The sequence below is a fragment of the Stenella coeruleoalba genome (genome assembly GCF_951394435.1).
Source record: "Stenella coeruleoalba genome assembly, chromosome: 4".
Lineage (NCBI taxonomy): Eukaryota > Metazoa > Chordata > Mammalia > Artiodactyla > Delphinidae > Stenella > Stenella coeruleoalba.
The window spans coordinates 109,889,391-109,906,193 of record NC_137149.1 but is presented as its reverse complement, the minus strand read 5'-3'; the positions used below and the strand labels follow the sequence as shown (position 1 = coordinate 109,906,193).

Here is a 16,803-nt window from a genome sequence, read left to right as displayed (position 1 = left end):
ATATATAGGGAGGCTTCTCTGTTTAGCAAGTGAGAGAAGGAATGAGGAGATTGTAGTTTGAGGGCAGTGTTGGGTGAGTGAATGTTCTTTTTCTTTTGGCCTTCAGTAGAGATTTGGGATGGTATAGGATGCTCGTATCTAGAGGGCTGTCATGGGAGATAGGTGTGGCCCCAGAGGAAAAACTGGAAAGGGTTTGGATTTCGAGCTGCTTCAGGAAGTGGGCTTTAGTTGGCTGAAAGTGAGGAAGGCTTGGATATGTTGATGATAAAGGGACCACCAGACCCTTAGGAGTTTGGGTGAGTAGAGGTGGTTTACGAGGAGGGGTGTCTCAGTGCCATGTTCTCTACTGCTTTTGAGTTTGAGAGAATTCCTTAAAACTTTTAATTATGTAGGGGCGAAGGGGAGCTGTATGCTAAAGAATTGTGGTTTTGCAGAAGTGTCTGAGTGAATATTTGGTAATGTCAAGATTTCACCTCTCTTACATTTGACTATAATGGATTTCATTGCTGGGTCTTTGGGTGATTTACAGTGTGTTGCACACTAATCATAGCTTCACCTTTTAATTACAGACAGACTTATTAGCCCTCCCAAAATACATAGAGATAGACTTCTATTAAATTTCACTAGAATTTGTTGGCATTAAGTTCAGTTTGGAGGGATAATTTCTACTGTTAACTAATAGTTTGTAGCTTTTTAAATTCATGTAAGCCAAATTTTAAACCGCCAAAGTAGCTCTCCTGCTGAATTGTCTTATCACAAGGAGGTTCCATTATCTTTATATTATAGCTAAGGATCTTTCAAATTACATTTAGACTGCTTTTTAATGACCTTTGGGCTTTTCATGGAAGATGGATATCTTTTTCTGTCTTTTGATCAAGATGAACTTAGTGTTTGTATAAAATCAATTTTTCTAAAATGCAAATATGATTTTGTCACACCCTTGCTTAAATTTTCTTGGCCACATCCATTTCTTGGCCTTAATCCTTCAGGAATAAGTTCAGATGCCAGAGCTTTCTTAGCATTAAAGTCATTTATTATATAACATATACCTTTTTCATTTTCAGCTTGTATTAGCTCCAGACCTACTGATGTAACTTATTTCAAGAGATCACCAAATGGTCCATGTTCTCTCAGAACTTAGGCCCTTGGCACTGTTGCTTTTACCTGAAATGACTTTTTTTGCTTTCCTTATGGCTGACTCATCCATTTTATCTTTGGATTATCTCCACCTGTCTTGGAAGTTTTTGATCCCTGGGTTTAGGTTCTCTTTTCTCTGACCATCTCCTATATATTTCCATAAAACTTGGTTATACCTACCAAATACTTAACTTGAATCAGACTTCTGTTAAATTTCACACTGGCTTTTAATGTTTCCATTAGTCATGGTATATTGTAATACTTGGTTTCCTTGTCTGTCTGTCTCCCCTGTTGTCTGTCTGTCTCCCCTATTACACTTAAAATTTTGCTTAATAGTAATTTTGGATTTTGTTTGCCATCTAGTTTTTAAAGATTATTTTTTAAAAAATTACGATAAATACACATAACATAAAGTTGACCATTTTAACCACTGGTGGCATTAAGTACATTCATGTTGTTGTGCAACCATCACCACTGTCTGTCTCTAGGACTTTTTTCGCATTGCAAAGCTAAATCTTTGTCCGCATTAAACAATAACTTCCCAATTCCTTCCTTCCCCCAGCCCCTAGCAGAGACTGTCTCTATCAATTTGACTTTTCTATGTATCTCGTATAAGTGGAATCGTACAGTATTTGTCCTTTTATGACTGGCTTTTTATGACTCTCCAATACCTAGCACAGTTTCTAGCACATAGATGTGGTTCGGTGAATGTGTATTGTTGAGTGAATATGTGTATCACGGAGGCAGTGTGGTGTATGGGAGGAGCTATTAGGAGACTTGGGTTTTAGTTATGGGTCTTCTATTCATTTTCTCTGTGATCTTGGGTAAATATATTTTCTTTTCATCTTACTCCTTTCTGTAAAATGTTGATAACAATCACTTCACATGACTTTTGAGATGGTTAAATGAGGTACAGAGGTCCTCATTATCAGGTCCTCATTATCAGAGCTCCCAAGGTACAAGGTTGCTGCTATAGCAGAGCAAACTCCATCAATGTGAAAATATTCACTAATGAATTAATCTCTTATAGAATTAGTCCTGGCTCAGATAAGCTAGCTCTCTGCCCCCAGCCTGTCCCATCTGTAGCTTTTTGGTTATGTCTCTTTTGATTCTTGGAGAATACCTGACAGTAGAGTGTAAAATGCTTTGCAAATTGATTTCAAGGTGAAATTGTATAACTTGTATACTTTCTTGAATCTGTCTGCAGAGTCAAGGATAAACAGGGATTTGGAGATTAATCAGGAGAAATGCTATCTGGATGAAAAACAAGTGGCCCTTCAAAAAAGAATAATTTGAATTTTAAGGGATATAGAGGGTTCTTGGGAAAATTGATGAAATCCTAAAATATTTTGGCAGAAATAATCTTCTGTATCATCCTGTTGCGCCCATCAAACAGAGTCTGTCATTGTAATGTCATTACTAATTTTCAGAAGAATCCTCTCCCCCTCAAACAGTTCATTCTAAGAGATAGTATAGTTGTAATTATAAACTGAATTTTTGTTAAATATAAGCAAAAAAAGTTTTAGTTTTAGGGGTTTTTGTTGTTGTTATTTACAGTGAAATTTTTGTCCTTGTTTTAAATGTAATTCACTTTAACTGGCCTTTTTCTGGTATCAGTTATCCTCACTCAGGAATAGAGGATTTTTATATGTATGTTTTCTGAAATGTATGTAATGCTTAACAAATAAGAAATTATAGTAATAAGTGTAAATGATGATCATTTTATGAAAATGTGTCTTTATTGGTAGTTTCTTTTCTTAAAATAATGGTTGTTGGGGCTTTAGGCTTATCCCAGAGGTATTAGTTTTGGAAACCAGAACAGACAAACATGCTACTTCAGGCAGGCTCCACATTTGAGGGTGCCCTTCTAAAAATATTTGATATAGATTCATTTAGTTTATATAGAATTGACTTATTTAGTTATGATGTAATTCAGCCTAAAAAAACCCTAGCAAAACTCTCAACTGAAATTCATTAAGGAATATGTCAATAATATAAAATGTAATCGTGTACTAAAAGAAATTGAAAAAATATATTTAAAATATTTTTAAAATTCATGTGTCAGACAAAACTTGATTCATCTTTAAAAAAAAAATACGTTTACTGTCACATTGTTATTAGAAAAAAAACAGCCTTGAAACTCTTACATGCTAGTTCTCTATTTTTGCTTGAAGGGTAAGACCCTTTTTTTTTTCTCTTTTTCCCTTTTTCTCTTCCTCTCTCCCTCTCTCTTTCATCTCTGACTGTATCTGTAAGTTAAATCATAGCATCTAAAGGGATTTTAGAGATAATTTAGTTATCTACCTTCTCTATTTCTTGAGTGCTTGGAGTTCCTCTTCAGCCAGTGGATTTGATTATCCAGCATCTGTTTTTGAACACCTTCAGTGAGTAGAAACTCACTCATATAGAAACAGTCGTTTCAATTGGAAATTTTTGTTAGAAGTTCTTTCTTACTGCTTAACTAAAAATTTTCTGTTTATATTAGTGTGTGCATCTGATGGATACAGGGTGGTTCTAATCCTTCAACTTGACAGCATGGATCAATCAGGACAGTCTTGGTTCTCTGCCATAATAAACAGTCTTTAAATCTCAGAAATTTAAGAAAACACAAATTTTATTTTGTATTCATACTTCATGGCTATCTACATGTCTACTGTGGGTTAGAAAGGGGGCTATTCTCATCATGGTCACTCAAGGACCCCGGCTGATGGAGGAGCCACCATCCAGACGCAGTGAGGAAAAGAGAGCTTTGGAAGGTCTTGCGTAGGCAGTAAATGTTCTGACCCAGAAATGACACACATCACTTCTATTCATAATTTGTTGGTCAGAACTAGTCATATGGCCCTAATCTAACCACAGGGAGCTGCAGGGATGGGTAGGAAGGGCAGTCCTGCCGTGTGCCCAGAATGGAAGGGGAGGAGATCGGCGCCAGAATGCTGAATGGCAGCATCACACAGTCTTTCAGGAATTTGGAGCTGTGTCATGTCTTTGTATTCCTCTCTCACCTAGGACAAAAATTCCTAATATTTCAACTCCTTGTGATATGATTTCCAATTCTGTAAGCCATCCAGACACACTATAGTTTTTCTGTTTTGTTCCTGAAGGATATTTCCAGAAGGGAACACAGCATTCTTGTTGGAATCTGGCCAGGACAGCTAGAAGAATTTTTTTTCCCCTTTTTGGCAGACTAAAATGAGACAGTATTAAACCAGTGTTTAAGTTAGTTCAGTGACTATCTGTTTTATAGATGTGGACTTAAATTGTATCCTGAATGGTTTCAGTTCAAAGAGAAGAAGCTGAGGTATAGTAGAGAACAGAGACTGAAGTTTAAGACTTGGATTCAAGTCCTAACTTTGAGGAGCTGTGTTACACAGGACTTGTTCCTTAGTTGTCCTGAGCCTATTTTCTTATAGATATAACCTAACAGTATAGATGAGGGAATTCCCTGGCAGTCCAATGGTTAGGACTCCGCACTCTCACTGCCGAGGTCTCGGGTTCAGTCCCTGGTTGGGAAACTAAGATCCCACAAGCCGAGCGATGTGGCCAAGAAAACAGACAAAACACAAAGCAGTATTGATGAGAATGTGAGCAGAAGTGTTTTTGTGGACTTTCATAAGGTGGTATTAAGATACTAAGTGTTACTAAGAAGCATTGTTTTGTTTCCTTCTGCCTAGGTTCACCATAGTTCATTAGACCTACTTAAGTGTTTCAGTTCATAAGTGGCTGCGTATGAAATATTGAACATATATATACTACAGTCCTTGTGGGTATAAATCATCATCAAATACATTTTTATACGATTATTGAAAAGAGTCAAACTGATGTGCTGCCTCTCATTTGCAGGTAGGGTTCTTTCACAGTCTACTCCCGGGACTCCATCAAAGACCATAACAATATCTGAAAGTGGTGTTATTGGATCAACTTTAAATTCTACAACACAGACACCAAATAAAATAGCCATCTCACCTTTGAAATCGCCAAATAAGGTAAAAAAAAAATTAGCCACAAAGGCCAAGTATTGTGGTTAATGACTTTATTTTCTCACTAGTCACTTCAGATACTTCAGTTTTAATATATTCCTAAAGAGTTAATAGGTATTTGGTAAATATCGGATTAATTTAGTAATCAAGGATGTACGACAGATAAAAAACTTACCCTGAACGCATAGTTACACAGTTATCATTTTGCATGCTAAGATTATTTTAATGGCCCTTGTGAATGTGGGTACAACATAAATCTTCTGAACGAGGTGCATTATGTAGGTGTTTGGTTCCTCTTCAGTTAATACTTGTGCAAAATTATTGTCTTTGGGTCAGTCACATATATAGTGACTCTATAAATATAAAATGTTAAATGTAACTTTTTTAAAAATAAAATATTTGGTGCCTTCTGCTTAAGCTGTCCTTGATTTTATGGAGAGCTGAGCTTTTGCTGGTAACAGAGTATCCAGAGTACTAGAAATTGCCATCAAATGCTGGTGATCATATTAATTCGGGTTTTTAGGCTTAACACAGCTCATTCAGAGCATCTGAAAGCTTGTCTTAATTTATTTTCTTTTTAAGGGGGCAAAGTACCTATCATTTTAGGTCAAGTTAAGTAGTCTTAGCTCACTTTCCTAAAACATACAGATGTCATTATACCAGCATAAAATTTTGGAACAAGTATGCTTTAAAGGACATATTCAGGTGGAAAGCCAAGCATCATTATTCTGTAAGGTGCCACCCTTGCGATTCTGGAAACACACTGCCCTTTGTACCTGCCTTTTTCCTTAATTTGCTACTATTCATGAGTAGAACAAACATTAAACGTTTGCCTTACATTTTTTAAAAGTCTAACTGTTGGTTTCTGTTTTAATGAGACTTGACTCTAGTGTATAAATACAATGTCTGTTACAGTTTATTAAAATGGGATTCTACCTGCATGATAATACAGATAATTATCTACTTAAATGGAATGAATTCAACAGATATTTGAGTGCTTACTATGTGCTCTGCATAGTGATAGGCACTGGGGATAAAAGCATGAATAAGAAGTTTTAAATTTCAGGTAGTTCAGTAGGGAAGTTAGAGTTAAACATTAAGAATTGCCCTACAGAATCATAACGGTCACAGGTGGATTGAAGAACCCTGTTGTGTCTGTCAGAGGAGGTTTATACAAAGGGTGCTGTTCCTGAAAGGTCTTAACCTTAAAGGTGGTTCAGGCCTTAGCTATGGGTGAGCATAGGAGGTTTCCAAATTGAGATAATACTTTACACAAAAGTGTAAAAGCATGGCCCCTTGTAAAAGGGTAGTGTAGGGAGCTACCTTTCTTTGGTAGTGTGAGAGCCAAGGGTGCTAAAGTTAGATAGAAGGTTTCATTACCCTCAGGGGAGTTTGGATTTTATTGTTCTTAAAGACTTTCTGTGACTTCCCATTGCTTCTAGGACAGTGGTTCTCAACCTTGTCTGCACGTTGGAATCACCTGGGGAGCTCTAATAACTACCAATGCCTGGTTCTTATCCCTGAAGACTCTGTTTTAATTGGCCTGGAGTTTGGCTTGGTATCAGGATTTTTTAAGGCTAAGTGATTCTAATGAGTAGCCTAGATTAAAAACAACTGCTCTAGGATAATATGAGATTTGCATTTCAAAAAAGATGACTCTGTAGCATAATGAAAGATAGTTTGGAGGAAGGTAAGCCTGGATTCTAGAAGAGACCAGTTAGGTTAGTTATTCTCAACCTTGGCTACACTTTGGAAGCACGTGGAGACCTTTCGAAAAAACTCATGGCTGACCTCCACCTGATCCCACTTAAATCAGTCTCTAGGCTGGGGCCTAAGTATTAGATTTAATATTTAAAAATTTTAAAGTATAGGCCAGGGTAGAGAATCACTAAATTAGATTATTTTAGTACTTCACATTTGAGCTAGACTAGTAGCTAAGGGGTTAGGAAGAAGAGATGTGTTGAAAGAGGTGTAAGACATAATGACTGGATGTCAGGGTATAGGGAGGGGAGAACCTAAGGGATGACTCCTAGACTCCTAACCTGAAGAACACAGTAGTGGTGGCACTGTGGGCTGGTATGTGGGCTATATCTGATGGCATACAAATAAGAACTAGCTTTGTTTTTCTCTTATCCTTGACTTTAGCCATGTCATGTTGAATCTTCCTTCTCTGGCTCTTGACAAGACGTCGTTTTTACTATAAGAACAAGCCTTATTTTGATGATTAAATTCAAAGGTATGAAAAGTCTACTCCAAACCTTACATCTAGTTGAATGGATGTAACTCAGACCTAATCATGACTCAGGGACCATGCAGTAGAGGAGTATTATCTGTTTCTTCACTCTTCTACTTCTTCCCTCTTTCTGCTTTTGGCTTCTGATTGGAAGGAAAATTAGAAGAGAAAGGACAAAGTTTTATGTGACTGGGACTGTTGTAATCCAACTGCCAGTGTTCTCTGTGTGACAGGTGTCCAAGTGTGGCCTTTTACAGTTGTGCATTTAGGATGGTTTTTGGAGGCCCCCGTGGTATGCCCACATTGCCCAGGTCCCTTTTATGGTGCACACTCCAGCTACCGTTGGCAGGCCTCTAACTATCTCTTCCCTCCTGTAGTCTACCTACAGCCTGTTACTGCTGAGTCTCCTTCCTCAAGAAGGCACATGTCTTTGGCCTACCGAGATGCTTTAGCCCTTCTGCAGCATCTGTTGTATTTGGCTAATGGGAAACCTTTAGAACCCAGTGGTAGAAATGTAGCTCATCTAACTGCTGTCCTCTGAGTCCTTGCTCTGCCGTTTTGAAGCTCCATCCAACTTCTTGCTTTCAGAATTCTCCAGGCTGGGACCAGTTTCTGTGTTCACATATGACCTAAACTCCTGGGGATATGTCAGGTTCTTTTGGGCTTTTAAGAGTTTCTTTATCTCAGTATGTTGCCAGCCAAAGATTCAGATGTCAATTTCCCTTCTTGTAGTTATCACCCAGTCTGTCCCAGAGGTTTTCTTGGAGAACCCCTGCTTTTGTTCTCACTAAGGTTGTAAAGCCCTAGCATTCTCTATGTTTATGAATTCACTTCTGTTTCTAATCTTGTTTTGTTTTGTTTCATTTTCAATAGGCGGGAGGTGGGTGATAGAGATGCTGTCTTTTAGCAACTCTGGCATGGATGTTTTGTTCTTTTTAGAGTGTAGGGGAGTTTATCATTTGTAGTTCTCAGCTTTGGGGGTTTCACTAGAGCCAAATTTTAAGATCGGAGAAAACATCCCATTATCCTTTTATACTAGAGACGAAATACAGAAGGAATGGGTGGTTTAGGCAAAGAGATATTGTTTAGTTCTTGGAGATGTTTGTCATGGAAGTACCCACTGCTTGTCTAGAGGAGGATGTCCATTAGGAAGCTGAATATAGGCAGTAGCCAAAACTATGTGTACAGATGAACCTAACCAGGGAGCATGAGGTTTTGTGCAGAGTGAAAAGAAAAGCAGGACTGAACCACAGAATATTAAGAGTTAGTAGAAGAAAAGAGCCAATGGAAGAGAAGGAATGATAAGAGAGGAAGTATGAGAAACTTAACAAAATGAGAAGGGAGGATGGTTTCAAGAATGATGCCGGTCAACAATTTCAAATGTCATAGAAATGTCAATTAAGAAAAAGACTAAAAAGTAAGGATTTGCTGGAGATGTCCTTGCTCCCATTAATCAAAAGTGGTCGAAAGGAAAGAAACCTCAAGCACCCATTCTTCCTTCCCTGCCAGCACTCACAGTCTGACCACCCTCTGCCTTGAATCTGCTGGGACTTCTCTCATTATTTGTTCCTATTTATACAGGGTGCCATCAAAACTCCTAGATTACCTTTCATTTCCCACATCTAATCTCCTTGAAGGTGTCAGTATCTTCTGTCCTGTTACCCACCACCCATCCCCAACTCGTAAAGTCCTTCCACTGTGCCCTATTTGGAGTTCATAAGCAAAATAATCCCCCAGTCCTCAACCTCTTTGCTGAATATTGCTTTTATTTTCTTACTCTAATGGATACCTGACTCTTCCCAATGGTACTGCTTCCCCTGCAGACCTCTTAAGTGATGACTCCTTCAGCCCGTATACCATCGAGCCTGGAAGGGGGCCTAGGGAATAAGTGTCTTCCTGGCTTGTTCTCATTACAATTTGCAGACTATACTCACTCTCTTCTCCATCTTTGAAACTAATGTTAACCAGGTTCCTTGTGGAAAGTCGGGCACGTCTAATGTCTTCTCAATTTACTTGATATTGTAGTTGTCTTTTGGGGCAGATTTCTTCCATTATATTTATTTTCTAAATTAATCCTCAGTTTTCTTAAGTATTTATTAGACATGCAAATAAGCATTAAGCTAATGAAAGCATGATTCTGCAAGGTTTGCTTTCTTTTTACTTTAGACTTTAGTAATACTGTTATCTTCTAGTTGCGGACATTTAATGTGTCTTTTGTCCTGTAATCTTATTGTTGCGTTTTAGTATTTTTTTTTCATGGCATATTTTATTTTATTTCAGAAGTACAATGGTTTGACATTAAAAAAAATCTATCCATTTAATTCACAACATTAATAAGAAAAAATAATTACATGACAATCTCAATACATGCAGAAAAATTCTGAAAATAGCCAGCCTTCATTCTGGTTAAAACTACTTGAAACAGTAAAAATAAATACTTTTGTAACTTGAAAATGAGGATGAATACATCAAACTTCATGTAATGGTGAATGTTGAACAAAGATACCCACTTTCAACACTTGTTCAGTTCCACTGCAGCTCTGAGTTAATGCAGTAAGGCAAGAAAAAGAAATAAATGGCGTAGAGCTTCAAAATAAAGTAAAAATTTGTCACAATTTACATATTACATTATAATATATGTGTAAAATATAAGAATCTGCTATTGAACTATTAGAATTAATGTATAAATTTAATTGATGGTTATACATGTGGTCAGTATAAAAAAAGATGATTAGATATGTGGTCAGTATAAAAAAATCAATATTTATAGACTTTTACACTTAATAAAGTTTTGTTATGATTGATTTTAAATCTTCCATCTTTTTTTTTACATCTTTATTGGAGTATAATTGCTTTATAATGGTGTGTTAGTTTCTGTTTTATAACAAAGTGAATCAGTTATACATATACATATGTTCCCATATCTCCTCCCTCTTGCGTCTCCCTCCCTTGGGATATATACAGTATATGTATATATATATATATCAGTTATACATATGTTCCCATATCTCCCTCCCTCTTGCATCTCCCTCCCTATCCGACACATCCAGGTGGTCACAAAGCACCGAGCTGATCTCCCTGTGCTGTGTGGCTGCTTCCCACTAGCTATCTGTTTTACGTTTGGTAGTGTATATATGTCCATGCCACTCTCTCGCTTTTTTTTTTCCCCCCGCCCCATATCCTCAAGTCCATTCTCTAGTAAGTCTGTGTCTTTATTCCTGTCTTACCCCTAGGTTCTTCATGACATTTTTTGTTCTTATATTCCATATATATGTGTTAGCATACGGTATTTGTCTTTCTCTTTCTGACTTACTTCACTGTGTATGACAGACTCGAGGTCCATCCACCTCACTACAAATAACGCAATTTCGTTTCTTTTTATGGCTGAGTAATATTCCATTGTATATATGTGCCACATCTTCTTTATCCATTCATCCGATGATGGACACTTAGGTTGTTTCCATCTCCGGGCTATTGTAAATAGAGCTGCAATGAACATTTTGGTACGTGACTCTTTTTGAATTTTGGTTTTCTCAGGGTATATGCCCAGTAGTGGAATTGCTGGGTCATATGGTAGTTCTCTTTGTACTTTTTTAAGGAACCTCCATACTGTTCTCCATAGTGGCTGTACCAATTCACATTCCCACCAGCAGTACAAGAGTGTTCACTTTTCTCCACACCCTCTCCAGCATTTATTGTTTCTAGATTTTTTGATGATGCCCAATCTGACCGGTGTGAGATAATAGCTCATTGTAGTTTTGATTTGCATTTCTCTAATGATTAATGATGTTGAGCATTTTTTCATGTGTTTGTTGACAGTTTGTATATCTTCTTTGGAGAAATGTCTGTTCAGGTTTTCTGCCCATTTTTGGATTGGGTTGTTTGTTTTTTTGTTATTGAGCTGCATGAGCTGCTTATAAATTTTGGAGATTAATCCTTTGTCAGTTGCTTCATTTGCAAATATTTTCTCCCATTCTGAGGGTTGTCTTTTGGTCTTGTTTATGGTTTCCTTTGCTGTGCAAAAGCTTTGAAGTTTCATTAGGTCTCATTTGTTTATTTTTGTTTTTATTTCCATTTCTCTAGGAGGTGGGCCAAAAAGGATCTTGCTGTGATTTATGTCATAGAGTGTCCTGCCTATGTTTTCCTCTAAGAGTTTGATAGTTTCTGGCCTTACATTTAGGTCTTTAATCCATTGTGAGCTTATTTTTGTGTATGGTGTTAGGGAGTGATCTAATCTCATACTTTTACATGTACCTGTCCAGTTTTCCAAGCACCACTTATTGAAGAGGCTGTCCTTTCTCCACTGTACATTCCTGCCTCCTTTATCAAAGATAAGGTGACCATATGTGCGTGGGTTTATCTCTGGGCTTTCTATCCTGTTCCATTGATATATACTTCTGCTTTTGTGCCAGTACCATACTGTCTTGATTACTGTAGCTTTGTAGTATAGTCTGAAGTCTGGGAGCCTGATTCCTCCAGCTCCGTTTTTCGTTCACAAGATTGCTTTGGCTATTCGGGGTCTTTTGTGTTTCCATACAAATTGTGAAATTTTTTGCTCTAGTTCTGTGAAAAACACCAGTGGTAGTTTGATAGGGATTGCATTGAATCTGTAGATTGCTTTGGGTAGTAGAGTCATTTTCACAATGTTGATTCTTCCAATCCAAGAACATGGTGTACCTCCCCATCTATTTGTATCATCTTTAATTTGTTTCATCAGTGTCTTATTATTTTCTGCATACAGGTCTTTTGAAGGTTTATTCCTAGATATTTTATTCCTTTTGTTGCAACGGTAAATGGGATGTTTTCTTGATTTCACTTTCAGATTTTTCATCATTAGTGTATAGGAATGCCAGAGATTTCTGTGCATTAATTTTGTATCCTGCTACTTTACCAAATAAGTTGATTAGCTCTAGTAGTTTTCTGGTAGCATCTTTAGGATTCTCTATGTATATAGTATCATGTCATCTGCAAACAGTGACAGCTTTACTTCTTCTTTTCCAATTAGGATTCCTTTTTTTTCCTTTTCTTCTCTGATTGCTGTGGCTTCCAAAACTGTGTTGAATAAGACTGGTGAGAGTGGGCAACCTTGTCTTGTTCCTGATCTTAGTGGAAATGCTTTCAGTTTTTCACCATTGAGGACGATGTTGGCTGTGAGTTTGTCATATGTGGCCTTTATTATGTTGAGGAAAGTTCCCTCTATGCCTACTTTCTGGAGGGTTTTTATCGTAAATGGGTGTTGAATTTTGTTGAAAGCTTTCTCTGCATCTATTGAGGTGATCATATGGTTTTTCTCCTTCAATTTGTTAATATGGTGTATCACGTTGATTCATTTGCATATATTGAAGAATCCTTGCATTCCTGGAATAAACCCCACTTGATCATGGTGTATGATCCTTTTAATGTGCTGTTGGATTCTGTTTGCTAGTATTTTGTTGAGGATTTTTGCATCTGTGTTCATCAGTGATATTGGCCTGTAGTTTTCTTTCTTTGTGACATCCTTGTCTGGTTTTGGTATCAGGGTGATGGTGGCCTCGTAGAAGGAGTTTGGGAGTGTTCCTCCCTCTGCTATATTTTGGAAGAGTTTGAGAAGGATAGGTGTTAGCTCTTCTCTAAATGTTTGATAGAATCGCCTGTGAATCCATCTGGTCCTGGGCTTTTGTTCGTTGCAAGATTTTTAATCACAGTTTCAGTGCTTGTGATTGGTCTGTTCATATTTTCTATTTCTTCCTGATTCAGTCTTGGCAGGTTGTGCCTTTCTAAGAATTTGTCCATTTCTTCCAGGTTGTCCATTTTATTGGCATAGAGTTGCTTGTAGTAATCTCTCATGATCTTTTGTATTTCTGCAGTGTCAGTTGTTACTTCTCCTTTTTCATTTCTAATTCTATTGATTTGAGTCTTCTCCCTTTTTTCCTTGATGAGTCTGGCTAATGGTTTATCAATTTTGTTTATCCTTTCAAAGAACCAGCTTTTAGTTTTATTGATCTTTGGTATCGTTTCCTTCATTTCTTTTTCATTTATTTCTGATCTGATCTTTATGATTTCTTTCCTTCTGCTAACTTTGGGGTTTTTTTGTTCTTCTTTCTCTAATTGCTTTCAGTGCAAGGTTAGCTTGTTTATTCGAGATGTTTCCTGTTTCTTAAGGTAGGACTGTACTGCTATAAACTTCCCTCTTAGAACTGCTTTTGCTGCATCCCATAGGTTTTGGGTTGTTGTATCTCCCCTGTCATTTTTTTCTAGGTATTTTTTGATTTCCTCTTTAATTTCTTCAGTGATCACTTCATTATTAAGTAGTGTATTGTTTAGCCTCCATGTGTTTGTATTTTTTACAGATCTTTTCCTGTAATTGATATCTAGTCTCATGGCGTTGTGGTCAGAAAAGATACTTGATACAATTTCAATTTTCTTAAATTTACCAAGGCTTGATTTGTGACCCAAGATATGATCTATCCTGGAGAATGTTCCATGAGCACTTGAGAAAAATGTGCATTCTGTTGTTTTTGGATGGAATGTCCTATAAATATCAATTAAGTCCATTTGGTTAATGTATCATTTAAAGCTTGTGTTTCCTTATTTATTTTCATTTTGGATGATCTGTCCATTGGTGAAAGTGGGGTGTTGAAGTCCCTACTATCAATGTGTTAGTATCGATTTCCCCTTTTATGGCTGTTAGTATTTGTCTTATGTATGGAGGTCCTCCTATGTTGGGTGCATAAATATTTACAGTTGTTATACCTTCTTCTTGGATCGATCCCTTGATCATTATGTAGTATCCTTCTTTGTCTCTTCTAATAGTCTTTATTTTAAAGTCTATTTTGTCTGATATGAGAATTGCTACTCCAGCTTTCTTTTGGTTTCCATTTGCATGGAATATCTTTTTCCATCCCCTTACTTTCAGTCTGTATGTGTCTCTAGGTCTTAAGTGGGTCTCTTGTAGACAGCATATTTATGGGTCTTGTTTTTGTATCCATTCAGCCAGTCTGTGTCTTTTGGGGGGAGCATTTAATCCATTTACATTTAAGGTAATTATCGATATGTATGTTTGTATTCCATTTTCTTAATTGTTTTGGGTTCGTTATTGTACGTCTTTTCCTCCTCTTGTGTTTCTGCCTAGAGCAGTTCCTTTAGCATTTGTTGTTAAGCTGGTTTGGTGGTGCTGAACTCTCTCAGCTTTTGCTTGTCTGTAAAGGTTTTAATTTCTCCATCAAATCTGAGTGAGATCCTTGCTGGGTAGAGTAATCTTGGTTGTAGGTTTTTCTCCTTCATCACTTTAAATATCTCCGCCACTCCCTTCTGGCTTGCAGAGTTTCTGCTGAAAGATCAGCTGTTAACCTTATGGGGATTCCCTTGTGTGTTATTTGTTGTTTTTCCCTTGCTGCTTTTAATATGTTTTCTTTGTATTTAATTTTTGACAGTTTAATGTGTCTTGGCATGTTTCTCCTTGGTTTTATCCTGTATGGGATTCTCTGTGCTTCCTGGAGTTGATTAACTATTTCCTTTCCCATATTAGGGAAGTTTTCAACTATAATCTCTTCAAATATTTTCTCAGTCCCTTTCTTTTTCTCTTCTTCTTCTGGAACCCCTATAATTCGAATGGTGGTGCGTTTAATGTTGTCCCAGAGGTCTCTGAGACTGTCCTCAGTTCTTTTCAGTTTTTTTTCTTTATTCTGCTCTGCAGTAGTTATTTCCACTATTTTATCTAACAGGTCACTTATCCATTCTTCTGCCTCAGTTATTCTGCTATTGATCCCATCTAGAGTATTTTTAATTTTATTTATTGTGTTGTTCATCATTGCTTGTTTTATCTTTATTTCTTCTAGGTCCTTATTAAATGTTTCTTGCATTTTGTCTATTCTATTTCCAAGATTTTGGATCATCTTTACTATCATTATTCTGAATTCTTTTTCAGGTAGACTGCCTATTTCCTCTTCATTTGTTAGGACTGGTGGGTTTTTATCTTGTTCCTTCATCTGCTGTGTGTTTTTCTATCTTCTCATTTTGCTTATCTTACTGTGTTTGGGGTCTCCTTTTTGCAGGCTGCAGGTTCATAGTTCCCGTTGTTTTTGGTGTCTGTCCCCAGTGGCTAAAGTTGGTTCAGTGGGTTGTGTAGGCTTCCTGGTGGAGGGTACTAGTGCCTGTGTTCTGGTGGATGAGGCTGGATCTTGTCTTTCTGGTGGGCAGGTCCACGTCTGGTGATGTGTTTTGGGGTGTCTATGGACTTATGATTTTAGGCAGCCTCTCTGCTAATGGGTGGGGTTGTGTTCCTGTCTGGCTATTTGTTTGGCATAGGGTGTCCAGCACTGTAGCTTGCTGGTCGTTGAGTGAAGCTGGGTCTTGGTGTTGAGATGGAGATAACTGGGAGATTTTTGCCGTTTGATATTATGTGGAGCTGGGAGGTCTCTTGTGGACCAGTGTCCTGAAGTTGGCTGTCCCACCTCAGAGGCACAGCACTGACTCCTGGCTGCAGCACCAAGAGCCTTTCATCCACACGGCTCAGAATAAAAGGGAGAACAAGTAGAAAGAAAGAGAGAGAGAGAGAGAGAGAGAGAGGAAGGAAGGAAGGAAGGAAGGAAAGAAGGAAGGAAGGAAGAAAAGAGAGAGAGAGGGAGGGAGGGAAGGCAGAAGGAAGGAAGATTATAAAATAAAATAAAAATAATTATTAAGAAAAAAATTTTTTTAAAGAAAAAACAAGCAAACAAAAACGGACGGATATGGCTTTCCTGATGGCGCAGTGGTTGAGAGTCCACCTGCCGATGCCGGGGACACGGGTTCGTGCCCTGGTCCGGGAAGATCGCACATGCCGCAGAGCGGCTGGGCCCGTGAGCCATGGCCGCTGAGCCTGCGCATCTGGAGCCTGTGCCTGGAGCCTGTGCTCTGCAATGGGAGAGGCCACAACAGTGAGAGGCCCGCATACCGCAAAAAAAAACAACAACGGACGGATAGAACCCAAGGACAAATGGTGAAAACAAAGCTATACAGAGAAAATCTCACACAGAAGCATACACATACACACTCACAAAAAGAGGAAAAGGGGAAAAAATAATAAATCTTGCTCTCAGAGTCCACCTCCTCAATTTGGGATGATTCGTTGTCTATTCATGTATTCCACAGATGCAGGGTACATCAAGTTGATTGTGGAGCTTTAATCCGCTGCCTCTTAGGCTGCTGGGAGAGATTTCCCTTTCTCTTCTTTGTTCTCACAGCTCCCGGGGGCTCAGCTTTGGATTTCGCCCTGCCTCTGCGTGTAGGTCACCGGAGGGCGTCTGTTCTTCGCTCAGACAGGACGGGGTTAAAGGAGCCGCTGATACGGGGGAGCTCTGGCTCACTCAGGCCCAGGGGAGGGAGGGGCACGGAGCGTGGGGCGAGCCTGCGGCGGCAGAGGCCAGCGTGAAGTTGCACCAGCCTGAGGCCGGCACAGGCTCCCCGGAAGGGAGGTGTGCATAGTGACCTGTGCTC

At 38.3% G+C, this 16,803-nt stretch overlaps 1 protein-coding gene across 5 annotated transcripts in view; it reads left to right on the top strand.

The window, feature by feature from the left end:
• LIN54 (lin-54 DREAM MuvB core complex component) overlaps positions 1-16,803 on the top strand; it is a 76,214-nt gene that overhangs the window by 20,248 nt on the left and 39,163 nt on the right. For all 5 annotated transcript variants that reach the window (XM_079920591.1, XM_079920588.1, XM_079920592.1 and 2 more), the window contains one exon: positions 4,981-5,123. In XM_079920591.1, the coding sequence (XP_079776717.1) occupies positions 4,981-5,123 (143 nt within the window). The remainder of the gene's footprint in view (positions 1-4,980; positions 5,124-16,803) is intronic.